Raw genomic sequence first — 17,493 nt, forward strand, 5'->3', positions numbered from 1 at the left:
AAAAAAAAATGCCAAATTGTTAATAGTAAAACCTGGGTATTCAAGACTATAAGGGTGTACAGTGTAAAATTATTTCAACATTAATGTATGTTTGAAAATCTTTTCATAATAAAATACTGGCCAAAAAATTGAACTCTAGAAATAAATATGTATGTGCTCAGTTGCGTCCAACTCTTTGTGACCCCATCGATTGCACCCCGCCAGGCTCCTCTGTCCATGGGGATTCTCCAGGCAAGAATACTTGAGAGGGTTGCCATGCCCTCCTCCAGGGGATCTTCCCAATCCAAACCCAGGTCTCCCACATTGCAGGCAGATTCTTTACCGACTGAGCCACCAGGGGAGCCCATAGAAGTAAATAAATGAACACCTTGAAATTTTAAAAACTTAAAAAGTATCTCTTCCCTCCCCCATCCCTGAAAGGGCATTTAGGGGTTCTGACCCCGGTGAATGTCTTGTCTCAACCTTCTGATTTGTTGCAAGGCAAACAGGGGTTTTTCCTGAAGCACATGGCACTAAAGTCTGGCACTATCAGGGAATAACACACAGAGGGGATTCAATCAAACCACACTGAATGGACACACTGTTGGTGACAGTTTGTTGTTGTTCGTCAGTTGCTAAGTCGTGTCCGACTCTTTTTGCGACCCCATGGACTGTAGCCCACCAGCCTCCTCTGTCCATAGGATTTCCCAAGCAAGAATACTGGAGTGGGTTGCCATCTCCTTCTCCAGGGGATCTTCCTGACTCCAGGATCAAACCGACATCTCCTGCTTGGCAGGAGGATTCTTTACTACTGAGGGACCTGGGAAGCCCTCTGGTGATGGTGTCAGAGCTAATTAGAGAGAGTGCATGAAAGCTTCGGCCCATTCAGATAAGTGGACCAGGATGCTGCTGCTCAAGCAGATTCACTCTCTGGTCTGTGAATGACAACCATCAGCGGGTCTTGCTGGAGAGCGACATTCCTATCCTTGGCTGACAGCCTTTATTATCAATTGACCTCCATTTCCATCTACAGAGAGCTGCACAGCCTACTACATGCAGGACGTTTCTAATGAGCTAAGAGAGGAAGGAGGCATGAAAGTCATCAGAAAGTGAACGGCACTGGTATCTAGAAATCAAACTCTGGGGAGAAATGTGATGCTAGCTGACAGATGGGAGGCAGCACCCAGGCTGTTTGTTGTAAAGTGGCTGTGAAGGCAATTTGGAAGAAAACAAGGTTGAGAGACAGAGATGTGAATGACTGTTGACACAGGAACCACCCTATGAGTGTTGCTGGGTGAACATTAACAGGAAATAAACACAGCCAATGACAGCTGCCCCAAGAGAGGACCTCCTGAGCTCCATGCTCTGGGGGCTCCTCATCTCCTGAGGATGGAGGGTGGCGAGAGGACGTCAGCATCTGTCTTACTCTCCCTTGAATCAGATCCAGACCGCCACACTCCATCCTCATGGGAAACCCCTCCCTCTTCCTCGGAAAGCCATGTCATCAGCCATAGCAACCTCCGCTCACCCCAACCCTCCCCAGAACCCTGTTTAGCAGCCAATGAGAATTTCAGTTCCTTTGTGGTCTTGCCCTCTTTCTAGGCTTTCCCCCAGTCTGGAAGCAGTTTCAAGGACAGTGCAGAGAACCTACATGGGACACCTTGTACAATGTCCTAGCCCCAACAACAGACAGGCATTTCCACCTCAACAACTCATTTCTCTGGCCAGCATCCAAACCTCATCATCTCCAGGACTCCATTCACCACCAATCCCCAAAGTTTTCATCAATGCCACCATCTCATTTGCTCAGCCTGATGACCCTGGCTTTGGCACTTGACTGAGATTTTCAGTCCCTAAATGGTGCCTCTTCTTTTGAATGTCAGCTCATCCTGCCTTTTGATTCCTTCTGAAATCATGGACCCTGCTACTGAGTAGCTTCAGCAAATATTTTTCAAGTATCCACTATGTATCGGACACTATTTACTTTTGGCTGCCCTCTTTGCTGCCGCAAGTGTGCAGGCTTTTGACTGCAGCGGCATCTCTTGTTGCAGCATATGGTCTCAAAGTGTGCAGGCTTAGAAGTTGTGGGCCACAGGCTTAGTTGCCCTGTGGCACATAGCATCTTCCTCGACCAGGGATCAAACCCATGTCCTCTGCACTGGCAAGCAGATTCTAAACCACTGGACCACCAAGGAAGTCCCCAGACCTTATTCTAGACACTGAGAGAAACCAAAACTGGTTCCTGCCCTCCTGGAGCTTACGATCTAATGGGAGAGACACGCAGTCTAGTGCAGTGGCCCTCAATGGAAAGAAGAAGATTTCCTATCTCCCCAGGGAACATGCGGCAATGTCTGGAGAGGCTGTGGCTGCCACAATTTGAAGGGTACCATTGTCATCTGGTTGTAGCTCAGTCGGTAAAATATCTGCCTGCAGTTCAGGAGACCCAGGTTCGATCCCTGGGTTGGGAAGATCCCCTGGATAAGGAAATGGCAACCCCACTCCAGTATCCTTGCCTGGAAAATCTCATGGACAGAGGAGCCTGGTGGGCTGCAGTACATGGGGTCGCAAAGAGTCAGGCATGACTGAGCGACTATCACTAACACTGACTGTCATCTAGTGGATAGAGATAGGGGATGCTGAGAAAACATCCTCAAATGCACAGACCACCCCTCATACATGCATATACACACAGCAAAGACTTATCCTGGTCCAGGGACTTCCCTGGTGTTCCATTAGCCAAGACTCTGCGTTCTCAGTGCAGGGGGCCTGAGTTCAACCTCTGGTCAGGGAACTAGATCCCATGTGTGGCAACTGAGACCCACCACAGTCAAATAAATAGATATTTAAAAAAAGAGAATTAGCCTGCCCCAAATGTCACCACTGCTAATGTTGAGAACGTATAGTGGGAGAGACACAGTCTAATGCGAGAGGTGTATTAATTTGATAATCACACAAGCAAATACACAACAGCCATGGCGGCAAACGAAGGAGAAGATTTAACCTAACCAGAAAGGTTAGCCCTCCAGACAGGGCTTCCTGGAGGAAGAGTTGCTTAAAGTAGGAATTGGACAGATGATAGGAGCTAACCAAACCACAAAGGAAAAGGAAACTTTACAAGAAGAGGGGAAAGTTTTGCATTAGGCTGGTGATGCAGAGCCTGGTGAGGATGAGGAACTGTTAAATACTGTCTGGAATACAGTTCGCATACAGCTCAATAAATCCGTCTTCAAAGAACGAGTAAATGAATGAACTGACAGGAGTATACTGTGGATGGAGAGTAGGGTGGATCTCTAAAGAGTAGGAGTCATTTTCCATATTCAAAAGTAAAATTGGTCTATAATTTTCTTGATGGATAAAATTAGCATCATCCTAGTCTCAAAACATGGTATACAAAAGTCAATCCTAGGTGGATAATTGACTTAAAAATAAAAAGTTCTAGATGGTAATACAGAAGAATATCTTTATGACCTTTGAATAGGAAAATATTTTTAAAATAAGATATAAAAGGCAGTAATTAAGGAAAAGTGGTAAATGGAACAACATTAAAATTAAGATCTGTTAAAGAGAACCCTCTTACACTATTGATGGCAATGTAAATTGGTACACTCACTATGGAAAACAGTACGGAGGTTCCTTGAGTGAGTGGAAGTTGCTCAGTTGTGTCCGACTCTTTGTGACCCCATGGAATCGAGGTCCATGGAATTCTCCAGGCCAGAATACTGGAGTGGGTAGCCTTTCCCTTCTCCAGGGGATCTTCCCAAACCAGGGATCGAACCCAGGTCTCCTGCATTGCAGGTGGATTCTTTACCAGCTGAGCCACAAGGGAAGTAGAGTTTCCTTAGAAAACTAAATGTAGAGTTATTGTATAATCCAGCAATCCCACTCCTGGGCATGTATGTCAGAAAAGATTATAATTCAAAAAGACACATGCAACCATGTTCACAGCAGTATTATTTAAAACAGTCAAGACATGGAAGCAAGCTAAATGTCCATCAACAAACAAATGGATAAAGAAGATGTGATATATGTATACAATGGAATATCACACAGTCATAAAAAAGAATGAAATAATGCCATTTGCAGCAACATTTATGCACCTAGAGATGATCATACTAGTGAAGTAAGTCAGAGAGAGAACAAATATTGTATAATATAACATATTTGACATCTAAATTATGACATAAATGAACTTATCTACAAAACAGAAATAGATTCAGATGGAGAACAGGCTTGTGGTTGCAAAGGGGGTGAGGAGTGGGGGAGGGGTGGATTGAGAATCTGGGGCTAGCAGATGCAAACTCATCTGTAGAATGGATGAACAACAAGGTCCTCCTGTATAGCACAGGGAGCTACATTCAGCATCCTATGATTAACCGTAATGGAAAAGAATATGATAAAGAATATATATATATATATATACGTATAACTGAACTCCGGGAGTTGGTGATGGACAGGGAGGCCTGGCGTGCTGCGATTCATGGGGTCGCAAAGAGTCGGACACGACTGAGCAACTGATCTGATCTGATCTGATAACTGCATCAATTTGCTATACAGCAGAAATGAACACAATGTTGTAAATCAACCGTACTTGAATAAAATAGCTTTTAAAAAGATCTGTTTATCAAAAAATACCATTAAGAGTTAAAATGCAAACCACAGAGTAGGGGGCAAAGATACTTGCAATACATGTAGTCAGCTTGTTTCCAGAATGTACAAAGAACTTCTATCAATAAGAAGAAACTGTAGAACATAATAGAAAAGTTGGCAGAAGTCCTAGACATGTTACTTTCCCAAAGAGGACATCTGAATGGCCAGAAAATATATAAACAGAATTGCCAATGGAAAGCACAGGGAGAAAACTACATAGTCACCAAATTGGCAAGGATTTTAAAACTGGAAAATACCAAGTATTGCCAAGAACACAGAGCAATGGTGCAAAGGGAATTTGCATGCCCCGCTGCTGGGAGTATAAACTGAGAGAGCTACTCTGGGAAGAAATTTGGCAATGTCTAACCAAACTTGATAAACACATCCAATGACCCAGAAATTCCACCTATAGTTAGATTTTCCTCCATAAACATAATGTTTATATTCATCAGGACACTTGTATAAAAACGTTACCAGGACTTCCCTGGTGGTCCAGTGGTTAAGAATCCACCTGGCAACACAGGGGACACGGGTTTGTGGTCTGGGAAGATCCCACATGCCGTGAGGCAGCTAAGTCTATGCACCACAGTGACTAAGCCTGCAGTCTAAAGCCTGTGGTCTGCAACACGAGAAGACACCGCAATGAGAAGCCCAGGCACTGCAGCGAAGGACAAGCCCCACTCAGCACAACCAGAGAAAGCCCATGTGCAGCAACGCAGACCCAGCACAACTAAAAATAAATAAGTAATTTTTAAAAATGTTATCAGCAATACTGTCCATCACAGGCTAACACTGTGCTGTGCTGTGCTTAGTCTCTCAGTCGTGTCTGACTCTGCGACCCCATGTACGGTCCCCACCAGGCTCCTCTGCCCATGGGGTTCTCCAGACAAGACTACTGGAGTGGGTTGCCATGTTCTCCTCTAGGCTAACATTGGGAACAACCTAAATGCTTGTGAACAAAAGGAGAGACAAATATCTTGGAGTATAATCATACTCCAGGATACTACATAGCAATGGAAATTAACCAGGTACACGCAAGGAAAGAATGTTACCCACCATTCCATGTACTATATTTCATTCCAAAAAAGTAAAATTAAAATATATTCTTTAGGTGTGCACAATTAAAACTATAAAGAAAAGTAAGGGAGTGAGCTCAGTGAAAGTCACAAAGAAAGGAAGACATTGCTATCTGGTAAAGGCACGTGAGGGAGGGTATTACACTTTGTGACTCGATCTGGGTATTCGTTTTACAACAATTTGTTAAGCACCACATTTGTGTCTTATCACTTTTCTGTGTTTATTTTATTGCCCAATAGAAATGGATTGGGTAGCTTTTTATTGCTCCTCAGCACTGTGGCATTTATTATCTAACATCAGCTTCATCTCCCCTTTGAATAAAATGTTGACCAAAGAACGTCTGGAGCCACAGGAATTTTTAATTGAGCAATAAAGCCTGGAGATCCTTTCACAGCAGCACAATTCTGTCAATTTCAGCCCTTTTCACAGCATGATATTCACAGTACAGATACCCAGTCCCCCAATCAGTGATACTGTGGGAGTCCCCAGGTTTCTCTATTACAAACCACAGCAATCATTTCAATTCTTCATGCCTCTTCTTAACCTTCAACCACACAAGTTCCTTCCTCACTCTCAGCAAATGACACCATCTTCTACTTCACAGAGAAAATAGCTAAAAAAAATATCTGGCCACCCTACCTTTAAACTACATCTCCACCATCCTTCATTCCTTCCTATTCAAGATGCTCAAGAAAGACCCACTGATCCAGAGATCTTCACTTCTAGTTTAGTGTTATTCTGCCTCAGAGATTTTGTCCCACGTAGGGGCTGGACAGACCCAGGCTCCCCATCGACCAAAAGCCATGCTTTTAGACTCAGTATTATCTCCAAGCAAGATAATTTATTTATTCCTACCTCACTGCCTTTGCATAAGATTGCACTACTTACAGTACAGAGTGATTTTTTTAATGATTTTTCTGATCATTAAGTAGTTCTACTTTGTATATTTTTTAGTTTCCATAATAAAAAGTTAAAATCAGTTATTATTTGATGAATAACACTGATACTGTGTGATCTTGGTCTGCCTAGTAGAATATCTAAAACAGGATTAAGTCAGGAGGGTATGTGTGACAGAAAGCTGTCAATAAGAGCAGAAGTGATTTTTTAAACTACCTCTGTCAAAAAGTCTAAAGCACTACTATTTTGTAACAAAAAATTTGACATATCACATCAGCCAGAAATAACTCAATTATTATAGTGTTAGGTGGAAAGGAAGGAAAAAAAATCACTGAATCATGTGGGTGTGTGTGTCTGTGTTGAAAGCAGTAATCTGTTATGGTTTAAACATTCAGAAAAGACTGTGATTTTGTGTTTTGACATTCAAAAAAAAAATTTTTTTTTGAGCCCACATTTCTTCTAGCCTCTGAATACCCCGCATGTATCTTTGATGTCATTACTCAAAATGTTCCATCATTACTAGGTGGGAACTGCTAAGGACAGTGTTCCTAATTGTCCTAATTAATACACGAGTCACCCCTCACCGATGCTGCAACCTCTTGGGGACTGTGTAACAGATGTCCACTGGCAGGACAGAGGGATGCTGTTGGGAGGGAAGGGATGAATGCAGGGCTGACCCTCCCTAAGGATCTTCCTAATCCATAGCACCTGGACCCCCTCAGACTCACCTGACCAGTGATGTAGATTGGAAGGAAGATCCAGGACAACATCAGCACGAAAAATAAGCCCTGCCCGAGAAAACAGAATCAGGACTCAGCTCCTGCCCAACGTTGTGGTGACAATTTGGATTTCCTTATGTCTGGATGGAATCTAGTCTGGTCTGCTCTGTTTCCATCTCTTACTTACTGAGTAACTCACCCTCCCTGGACCATCACATCCCCATATTTAAACAGAACATGGGGATGAAGTGGGGCAGAGTGGCTCCCAGGGCTATGTCTTCTAAACCTTGCATATCCCACTTTGTCCCCTTGTGTTCCCTCCTCTCCTTGGGCAGGGGTTAAAACAAGGCTGTGAGGTCAGGCAGACCATGCTGATGAACAGCTGGTGCTGGGAGAGTTTACACAGGTCTCTGAGACACATTTTTCTCACCTGTGCAATGAGAGTAACAGCACCGCCACTGGGTTGTTGCAAGGGAATCAGTAAGATGATGCTTACTAAGCACTTATTATATTCCAGACATTCCCATGCACACTTTACAAGCATGAAGTCATTTAATCCTCACAATGACCTGATATGGAAGGTACCATTATTTTCTCTGTTTTATACATGAGGCTCAGAAAGGTCAAGTAATTTGCCCAAGGTCACTCAGCCTGTAAGTTTTAGAGCCCAGATTTGAATCCAGATGGTTTGGTTCTAATCTGTAATTGAATCCCATAATATGATGATGTATGCAGTGTACTTAAGTCTATGGCACAGGGTAAGCGCTTAAAAAATGAGTTGTTATGAAGATGAAGATCACTATTAATAAGTGCATCCCCTCCCAATCAGTAAAAATCATATCCTGAATGAGCCTGCTACACAGAGTGTGTCCTGTCTCCTGAGTATCTGCAGGGTGGCAAAAAGATCAAGAACCACGGAACCACATAAGTTTTGTGTTGGGCAATTGATATCTAATACACAGAAACACCCCCCAGTCCCACAAAACCTTGTATCTTCTGCATCTGCACAGAAGAGACTCGTGCCTTCTTCACACACATATCTGCCTTACGGACTCCCATCAAGCAAACACAGGGAAGCCTGCACTATGACTTGCAGATCAAATTGATTTTTGCTAACCAGGGATGCCCTTGATGCTTCCTGCTTGTTTCTTCATAAAGCACCACTATATTTAGAAGAGCAGAGCATGCATAAAACTGCCCCCCGCCCAGGATCCACCTGTTTGGTAATCTTGAACTGACATTGCCCTGGAAACATACTTACATTAAGCTCGTAAGCAGTTACAGAAAGACCCGCAGCAGCACCTGACCCTGCCAGGCCAACGAAATGTCCACTTCCAACGTTGCTGGCAAACAAGGATGCACCCACCTGTGGGGAGACGGACAGGTCAGATCTTGCAGCCAAGCTCTGGGGTGGCTTCTTCCCACTCCCCTTCTTCCCATACTCCAAAGGGACCCCGACAAAAGGAGAAAGTGGGGCCATCCCTAGTTCATCTAGCAATAAAAACCTCTTCTCCAAGACTCTTTTACTTCCACCTTTAGGAAACTGACATAACAAATATGCATATCTAGGATGCCTAAAATGTAAATTGTGCCCCCCACTAGGCTTGTGCAGTGCACAACTCGAACAACTGTATGCAGCATCCCTAGGGGTTAGGGAGGACAACAGGTGTTGTAGAAAGTGCTCCAGGATGAGAATCAGGAAGCCTGTGTTGTTCCTCAGCTCCACTTCTCACTTAGCAAAGTGGAGAGCCCTTCTAGTAGAACTCTAAGTGAGCAGAACAGTTCTTGAGGACCCCAATTCCTGGACTTCATTGATGACATAAGACAGACTTGGGCACCTGGCCCCAGTTGAGCCAGTTACATTCTCTCTCCTGGGAATCTGGACCTGGGAAATCATCTTTGCTGGTCCCTTAGACTGGGGGGCATGTAACCCAGGGCAGTGTGTGTGTAGCAAGGGGATGGGGAGCGGGGTGAATAGCACATTCAAGTCTGCCACTCTGAGAGGAGAATGAAGAAGACTTGCAGAAAAAGGCAGCTCAAGGGAGGACAGAACCAGATAGAGACAAAGAGACAGATGATGGGGGGAGAGAGCGGGAACTGTTTGTGAGGGACTGTGGTGCCGCCCACTGACCTTCTAGTCCCTGGTTTTCATTGACTCTATGCATTGACCTGTCACTATCACACTCTCTTGAGTGTTATAGCTTAGCAGTGTTTTGAAGTAGAGAAGTCCTAAATCCTCCAACTTTTTTCTTCCTTTTCAAGTTTGTTTCAGCTATTCTGGGTCCCTGGTGTTTCCATCTGAATTTTAGGATTGCCTTACCAATTTCTGCAAAAAAAGGAGGGGAGGTGTGATGCAGATGGAATTATGACAGGGATTGTGTTGAATCTATAGTTCAGTTTAGGGACTGTTACTATTTGTGTTAAATAGATACTAACGTGCCATTTTAATTCTCTTATTAGTTTAGGCAGCTGCAATGTCAAATTGATGGTTTTTTAACTAATACCTCTGGATAAAAAGCTGCTCATGCTGCATGATCATTGATTTGGATCAAATAAAGACAAGTTGTACAAAGGGTGCATTCTAGAGTAAAACACTGGCAATAATATGAGAATGGGGCTTTGAACGAGATCCAATCCTGTTCTAACCTACTGGTCTTCAAGACTACTGCAGAGCTGAAGAGAAGGGATGGGAATAAAGCCATTCCCAATAGAAACATGACAAAGCTTCCTGTTCTTACTGCGATTCCGTTGTTTTTCTTGAATTAAAGCTCCCTGGGGGCTTCCCTGGTAAAGAACCTGCCTGCCAGTGCAGGAGACATGAAAGACAGAGGTTCAATCCCTGGGTCAGGAAGATCCCCTGGAGAAGGAAATGGCAACTACTCCAGTATTCTTGCCTGGAGAATCCCATGGACAGAGAAGCCTGGCGGGCTATAGTCCATAGGGTCACACAGGGTCAGACACAACTCAAGTGACTTAACACACACGCACGGGGGCTTCCCTGGCAGTACAGTAGATAAGAATCTGTCTGCCAATGCAGGGGACACAGGTTTGATCCTGGACCTGAGAAGGGTCCACATGTTGGGGAGCAACAAACCCCATGCGTGGCAACTACTGAAGCCCACGTGCCCTACAGCCTGTGCTCTGCAACAAGAGAAGCCGCGACAATGAGAGGCCTGAACACTGCAATGAAGAGGAGCCCCGCTCACCACAACCAGGGAAAGCCCACGCAGCAACAAAGACCCAGCGCAACCCAAAACGAATAAAGTAAATAAATAATTCAATAATTTAAAAAAAAAAAAAAAAACTCTCTGGAGGAAATTTCAAAGATCTTTACTCTGCTGTTCCCAATGACACCACCCTGCCTGTTCCTCTGAAATGTGACTTTTCCACTCTTCCCATAAAGAACCCACACTGGCTGATGGCTTGTTTTGACCAATATGACGCAGTGAAAGTGACACTGTGGGACTTCCAGGTCAAGGCTCAGCAGCCCGGCAGCTTTCATTTTTGCCCTTTCGAGTCAAATGCCTTGTAAAAACCTTGGGCTGGGTCACTAAACGATGAGGGGAATGTAGAGAGTGAAGCCCCAGCCTTCTAGCCATCCCCACCAGAGCCACATCTGTGGATGGGGCCGTCTTGGTGTCTAGCCCATCCAGCCAACAGCTAAATGCAGCCAAAGAGCTAAAGTGCTAAAGAGCAGGGGAGGAATCACCCACTCGAACCATGCAATCATTGGAATAATACACTGAGACTTCCCTAGTGGCACAGTGAGAGTCTGCCTGCCAATGCCGGAGAAATGGGTTCAATCCCTGGTCTGGGAAGAATCCACATGCTGTGGAACTGAGCAACTAAAGCCTGTGCACCCCAACTCCTGAGTCCTCACCCTAGAGCCCACGAGCTGCAACTACGGAGCCTGTGTGCCTAGAGCCTGTGCTCTGAAACAAGAGAAGCCACTGCAATGAGAAGCCTGTGCACTGCAGTGAAGAGTAGCCCCCACTCATTGCAACTAGAGAGAGCCCAAGTGGAGCAATGAAGATGCAGCATAACCAAAAATTAATTAATTATATCTTTTACAAAGATATAATATACTGTATATACTATACTATATATATATATATATAATGAGTCACTTTGCTGTACAGCAGAAATTAACATAGCATTGTAAGTCAGCTATACTTCAGCTTTTAAAAAATAAATTTTAAAAAGAAATAATACACTGTAGTGGTTGTGAGCCACTACATTTATGGGTAGCTTCTTAGGAGCAATAGCTAACTGATGCACTTGTTCCAAAGCCCTTTCTCTTAACCACACCTCCTTTCCATTGACATCATTCTCCGGAGTAAAGAAAGCAAAGAAAGTTCCACAACTGCCCTTTCCTTCTTGACCTGGAGAAGGGTCATCCAAGAATATGAGCAAAGAAATGGATACAAGTATGCAAAAGCAAGCATACTTAGGTGAGCTGCTATATTCCAACTGAATTTTTTTTTTTTTTGAGCCCAGCATCACTCATGATAAAGACCATTTGACCAGCATTTCTTAAAGTTCAATCATTGCGGGACTTCCCTGGTGGTCCAGTGGTTAAGACTTCACCTTCCAATGCACAGGATGTGGGAAGCTAAGATCCCACATGCCTCATGGCCAAAAATCCAAAACATAAAACAGAAGCAATATTGCAACAATTTCAGTAAAGAAAAAATTCAGTCACTGAGTACTTCTTTTGTAGCCATCTCTATGTCCACTACACCTGCACTGGTATTTACTCAACATTTTACCTTATACTGACTTCTTCTTTAACTTATATATATGATTATATATTTTATTATTTAACCAATTATTATATATTAATATGATATATGTATTTACAACTTTACATGGAAAACCAGTATCACTTGCTTTACATAGAAAAGAACCATACAAATAAAATGAAAATGAAAAAAAAAAGTTATAAAATTCTATCTAGGTTCTCCAGACTACCAAATTTACTTACCCTGAAGCTTGAATTCTCTTTGTTAAACACAGATTAGTCCGTGCTAAAAGACCGGTAAAGCCATCTTAGTAGCAAACTGTGACTTTCTTTTATGTAACCAAGAAGACTGACTGAGAATAGGAAAGGGAATGCTCCCACGATGTAATCTGACGTTACTCAGTGTTGTGTCTGCACAACTGAAAAATCGTGGTGCGCCCGTTCTTCACACTTAGGAAATGCTGCACTAGATTACAAGCTCAATGATGTCTCCTCTGTTTGGTGCCATGCTGGACAGGGAACTGTTCTAATGAATTCACTGAATATATAACGCAGAGCTCATTTTTGGTATCTTTTGAGAACAGTGTGGTCATTGTCTTCAGACATCGTATTGACCAGAGGCTCAGATACCTGTTATCTCTCTGTATCTTACATCTTTTGGACTCCCTGCAAATGGGAAATGTCTTCTCTCTTTTTATTTGGGAGATTTAACACTTATAATAGAAGATCATGAATAAAATGATCATTCCTGATTCCTTACTCAGGACCCATGAAGCAGAGGCCTGTGTGCATATATGTGTGTGCATATGTGTACACATGTGTGCACATATGTGTGCATGTGTGTATTTCCACAAACTGTGGAAAAGTCTTCAAGAGATGGGAATACCAGACCACCTTACCTGCCTCCTGAGAAACCTGTATGCAGGTCAAGAAGCAACAGTTAGAACCGGACATGGAACAACAGACTGGTTCCAAATTGGGAAAGGAGTATCTCAAGGCTCTATATTGTCACCCTGTTTATTCAACTTATATGCAGAGTCCATCATGTGAAATGCTGGGCTGGATGAAACACAAGCTGGAATCAAGATTGCCGGGAGAAACATCAATAACCTCAGATAAGCAGATGACTCTACCTCTATGGTAGAAATCAAAGAGTAACTAAAGAGCCTTTTGACAAAGGTGAAAGAGGAGAGTGAAAAACATGGCTTAAAATTCAACATTCAGAAAACTAAGATCATGACATCCAATCCCATCACTTCAAATAGATGGCAAATAGATGGAGAAACAATGGAAACAGTGACAGATTTTATTTTCTTGGGCTCCAAAATCACTGCAGATGGTGACTGCAGCCATGAAATTAAAAGATGCTTGCTCCTTGGAAGAAAAGTTATGACAAATCTAGATAGTGCATTAAAAAGGAAAGACATTACTTTGCCAACAAAGGTCCATCTAGTTAAAGCTACGGTTTTTCCAGTAGTCATGTATGGATGTGAGAGTTGGACCGTAAAGAAGACTGAGTACTGAAGAATTGACGCTTTTGGACTGTGGTGTTGGAGAAAACTGTTGAGAGTCCCTTGGACTGCAAAAGACCAAACCAGTCAATCCTAAAGGAAACTAATCTGAATATTCATTAGAAAGAGTGATGCTAAAGCTGAAGCTCCAATACTTTGGCCACCTGATGTGAAGAGCCAGCCCATTAGAAAAGACCCTGATGCTGGAAAAGATTGAAGGCAGGAGGAGAAGGGGAGAGAGGATGAGATGGTTGGATGGCATCACTGACTCAACATACATGAGTTTGAGCCGGTTCCGGTAGATGGTGAAGGACAGGGAAGCCAGGCGTGCTGCAGTCTATGGGCTCACAAAGAGCAGGACATGACTGAATGACTGAACAACAACAATGTATTTAGCAATGCCTTTAGCTCCCCTTGAATAGAGAATACTAATTGGGCTGTTGTATTTGTTATTTGGGTTCTCAACATTTTTTCCACCTTGTCTCAGTAATGGTCTCCAGCTGTCCTTCAGGGTCTGGCCCTTCTTATTTCTCATCACATATGCCTCAGAGCAGGCTCCATGCCCTCCAGATAAGGCACTGAGTGTGTGACCCAGGCTTGAGTTACTTAACACAGCAAACTACCTTGGTCACAGTGACTAACACAGAGATGGGCTTGGGACACATATTTTCCAGGGATCCTGCCATGGAGGCAGGTGCTCTTCCCATGCTAGGCTGGAGACGGAGAGGATGGAAAGTCTGGAGGAGTGGCCATCATCTTGTTGACATGAAGTTGAGCCTGTTTGGGAATGGCACCCTTCCAGAAGCAGAGACACTGATAGAGATAGATAGGTGATAGACAACTAATGGATAGATGGATAAATGTGTGTGCTTCATCGCTCAGCCCTGTGTCTGACTCTTCCCGACCCTATGGACTGTAGCCCACCAGGTTCCTCTGTCTATGGATTTTCCCAGGCAAGAATCCTGGAGTGGGTTGCCATTTCCTCCTCCAGGGGATCTTCCCAACCCAGGGATTGAACCCACATCTTCTGTGTCTCCTGCATTGCAGGTGGATTCTTTATCCTCTGAGCCATCAGGGAAGCCCAGATAGACAGGCAGATAGATAGAAAGATATATATTAATAGAAAGACAGATAGATAGACAGATAGATGGGATAAACAGAGGGAGAAACCAGGTCCCAGTGATCACTTGTGCCCCTATACCTGCCATACCTGAAACCAGACCAACTCTAGGTTTTTCCCTTAGGTGAGCTGATGGATTCTTTTTGTTCCAACAATTTCGAGTTGGAGCTAAGTCTTCTCTAGTTTAGACTGTGACTTCCAGACAACATGGAACCAGAGAGTCCTGAGAAAGCAAAGGCTAGACAGAGTATCGGGACTTGAAGAGTCTTTTAATTGAACCAAAGACTACTTACTGGCCACCACAGCATGTTGCCTCCAGCTAGAAAGTAGCCTTTCACAGTGTCTCTTTTGGTCTTCACTGTGGACTGAAACAGAGAAGAGCAGTGGGTAAAGGAAGTGTTAGCAATCAGAGGCACCCCCAGGTGGTCTAGTCCCAGATTATAACCCGGGAGTCCAGCAAGCCAGATTCAGACATCAAATATATTTTGGGGTTTGTTTGGTTTGGGGTTTTGTTTGTTTTTGTAAGAGTCCCTGAGCAATACTTCCCATGGCCATCATTTGCATGAAATATCTTACTTCACTATTTTTTGCACCATGCAGCTTGTGGGATTTAAGTTCTCCAACGAGGGATGGGCCCTTGGCAGTGAAAGCGTGGAGTGCTAACCACTGGACCACCAGGAAAGTCCCTTAACTGCAATTTTTTCCTTTTTTTTAAGTGAGGGACTTCCCTGGTGTTTCAGAGGCTAAGACTCTTTTCTTCTACTTCCCTAGTTAGGGAACTAAGATCCTACATGCACTGTGGTGAGGCCCCAAAATAAACATTTTAAATTAAAAAAAAAAAGCCTCTCAGGTCCTTCAAAGAAAAAGTATAGGTGATGTATGATATTATATAAGTTATAGGTGATTTACAATTTTTAAAGGTTGTACTCCATTTATAGTTATAAAATACTGGCTATATCCTCTGTATTGTATAATATATTCTTGCAGCTTATTTTATGCATAATAGTTTTTACCTCTTAATGCTCTACTCCTTTATTTCTCCTCCCCTCTCCCCGCTGATAACCGCTAGTTTCTTCTCTACATCTGTGATTCTACTTTTTTGTTCTTTTTGGTTTTTTTTCTTAAGATTGTTTTTTGATGCGGATCATTTTTAAAATTCTTTATTGAATTTGTTTCAATATTGCTTGTGTTATGTGGGGTTTTTTTGTTTGCTTTTTTGATGATGAGGCACGTGAAATCTTAGTTCCCTGACCAGGGATGGAACCCACATCCAGCCAGGGAAGTCCTTTTACTTCTTTTTAGTTATTTTCACTAGCTTGTTGTACTTTTTAGATCAAACATGTTTTGTTTGACCCATGGTTTGTTTTTTCTATTTATTGATTTGTTTCTGGCCGTGTGGAGTTTTGGTTGTGGCACCCAGGTTTCTCTCTGGTTGTGGCACATGGGCTCGTAGTTGTGGTGCATGGACATAGTCCCCCCACAGCAGGTGGGATATTAGTTCCCCTACCAGCGATCGAACCTGTGTTCCCTGCATTTGAAGGTGGATTCTTAACCACCGGTCCACCATGGAAGTCCCTGTTTGATGTCTGGTTTTTAAGATTTTCATTTGAATCCCTTAGAGGAGACAAACTATTCAGGTCATCCCCCCCTACAACTCCCTGCCTCACACATGTATAATAACCTACTAGGTCCCCCTAGACATCTGAGTTTTAGACCATGGTTTGCCTGTGACCACCCACAATGGATGTCATTTACTGAGTATTAGTACTATGTACCAGGGGGCTGCCCTGGTGACTCAGACGGTAAAGAATCTGCCTGCAATGCAGGAGACCTGGGTTCTATCCCCTGCGTCGGGAAGATCCTCTGAAGAAGTAGCAACCCACTCCAGTGTTCTTGCCTGGAGAATTCCATGGACAAAGGAGCCTGGAGGCTACAGTCCATGGGATTGCAAAGAGTCGGACACGACTGAGTGACTTTCATTCAGTCACTCACTATGAGTCAGGCTCTGCAGTAAGCATTTTGAAGCATCATCTCATTTTAATCCTCACCAACTCCTGTGAGAGCTTCTCTGGTGTCTCAGATGGTAAAGAATCTGCCTGCAATGCAGGAGACCCAGGTTCCATCCCTGGGTTGGGAAGATCCCTTGGAGGAGGGAATGGCAACCTACTCCAGTATTCTTGCCTGAAGAATTCCATGGACAGAGGAGCCTAGCAGTCTACAGTCCATGGGGTCACAAACAGCTGGACTGAGCAACTTTCACTTTCAGTTTCTATGAGGTTGATATCATCAAGCCAATCTAATACATGAACAAACCAAGGCTCAGAAGTAGTCCCTTATCTAGTGCCATATTTCTACAGAGAGGAAGACTGAGAACTCAAACCCAGGTCAGCCTGATTTCAGAGCTCTTTGGGAGTGAGCTCCTTGGCCCTAAAGGTACTTTAACAGAGACATTTAAACCACTAAGTGATCTTGGATAAGTTGTAACTTCTTCCAGCTCTGGGTGCAGATATTGGTAAGAGGAGTCTTACTGGATGAGAGATGACATGAAATGATATCTTTTCATCCCTGCAAAAGATCTTACTATAGCAAACAGATACTTTGGCTCATTCCTGCTGAATCCTGACACAGGAAGTATTTTCCAAGAGTAAAGAACTCCTTGTGCTAAAAGGGATCATCTAAATCCAGGGCTCCCCAAACCAGCACTGCATCAGAGTCTCCTGATTCTCTTGTGAAATTACAGATTCCCAGCAACTCTAACCTTTATTCTAACTCTGCTTGTACCCCCTAATCCTGATCCCAATC

At 43.5% G+C, this 17,493-nt stretch overlaps 1 protein-coding gene across 1 annotated transcript in view; it reads right to left on the bottom strand.

Moving 5' to 3' along the window:
• SLC5A11 (solute carrier family 5 member 11) overlaps positions 1-17,493 on the bottom strand; it is a 57,207-nt gene that overhangs the window by 28,464 nt on the left and 11,250 nt on the right. Inside the window, exons 3-5 of the mRNA XM_070362643.1 lie at positions 14,985-15,056; positions 8,581-8,685; positions 7,329-7,388 (exon numbers count right to left, since the gene is read on the bottom strand). Coding sequence (XP_070218744.1) covers positions 7,329-7,388; positions 8,581-8,685; positions 14,985-15,056 — 237 coding nt within the window. The remainder of the gene's footprint in view (positions 1-7,328; positions 7,389-8,580; positions 8,686-14,984; positions 15,057-17,493) is intronic.

The sequence above is a fragment of the Bos mutus genome, chromosome 25 (genome assembly GCF_027580195.1).
Source record: "Bos mutus isolate GX-2022 chromosome 25, NWIPB_WYAK_1.1, whole genome shotgun sequence".
Taxonomy (NCBI): domain Eukaryota; kingdom Metazoa; phylum Chordata; class Mammalia; order Artiodactyla; family Bovidae; genus Bos; species Bos mutus.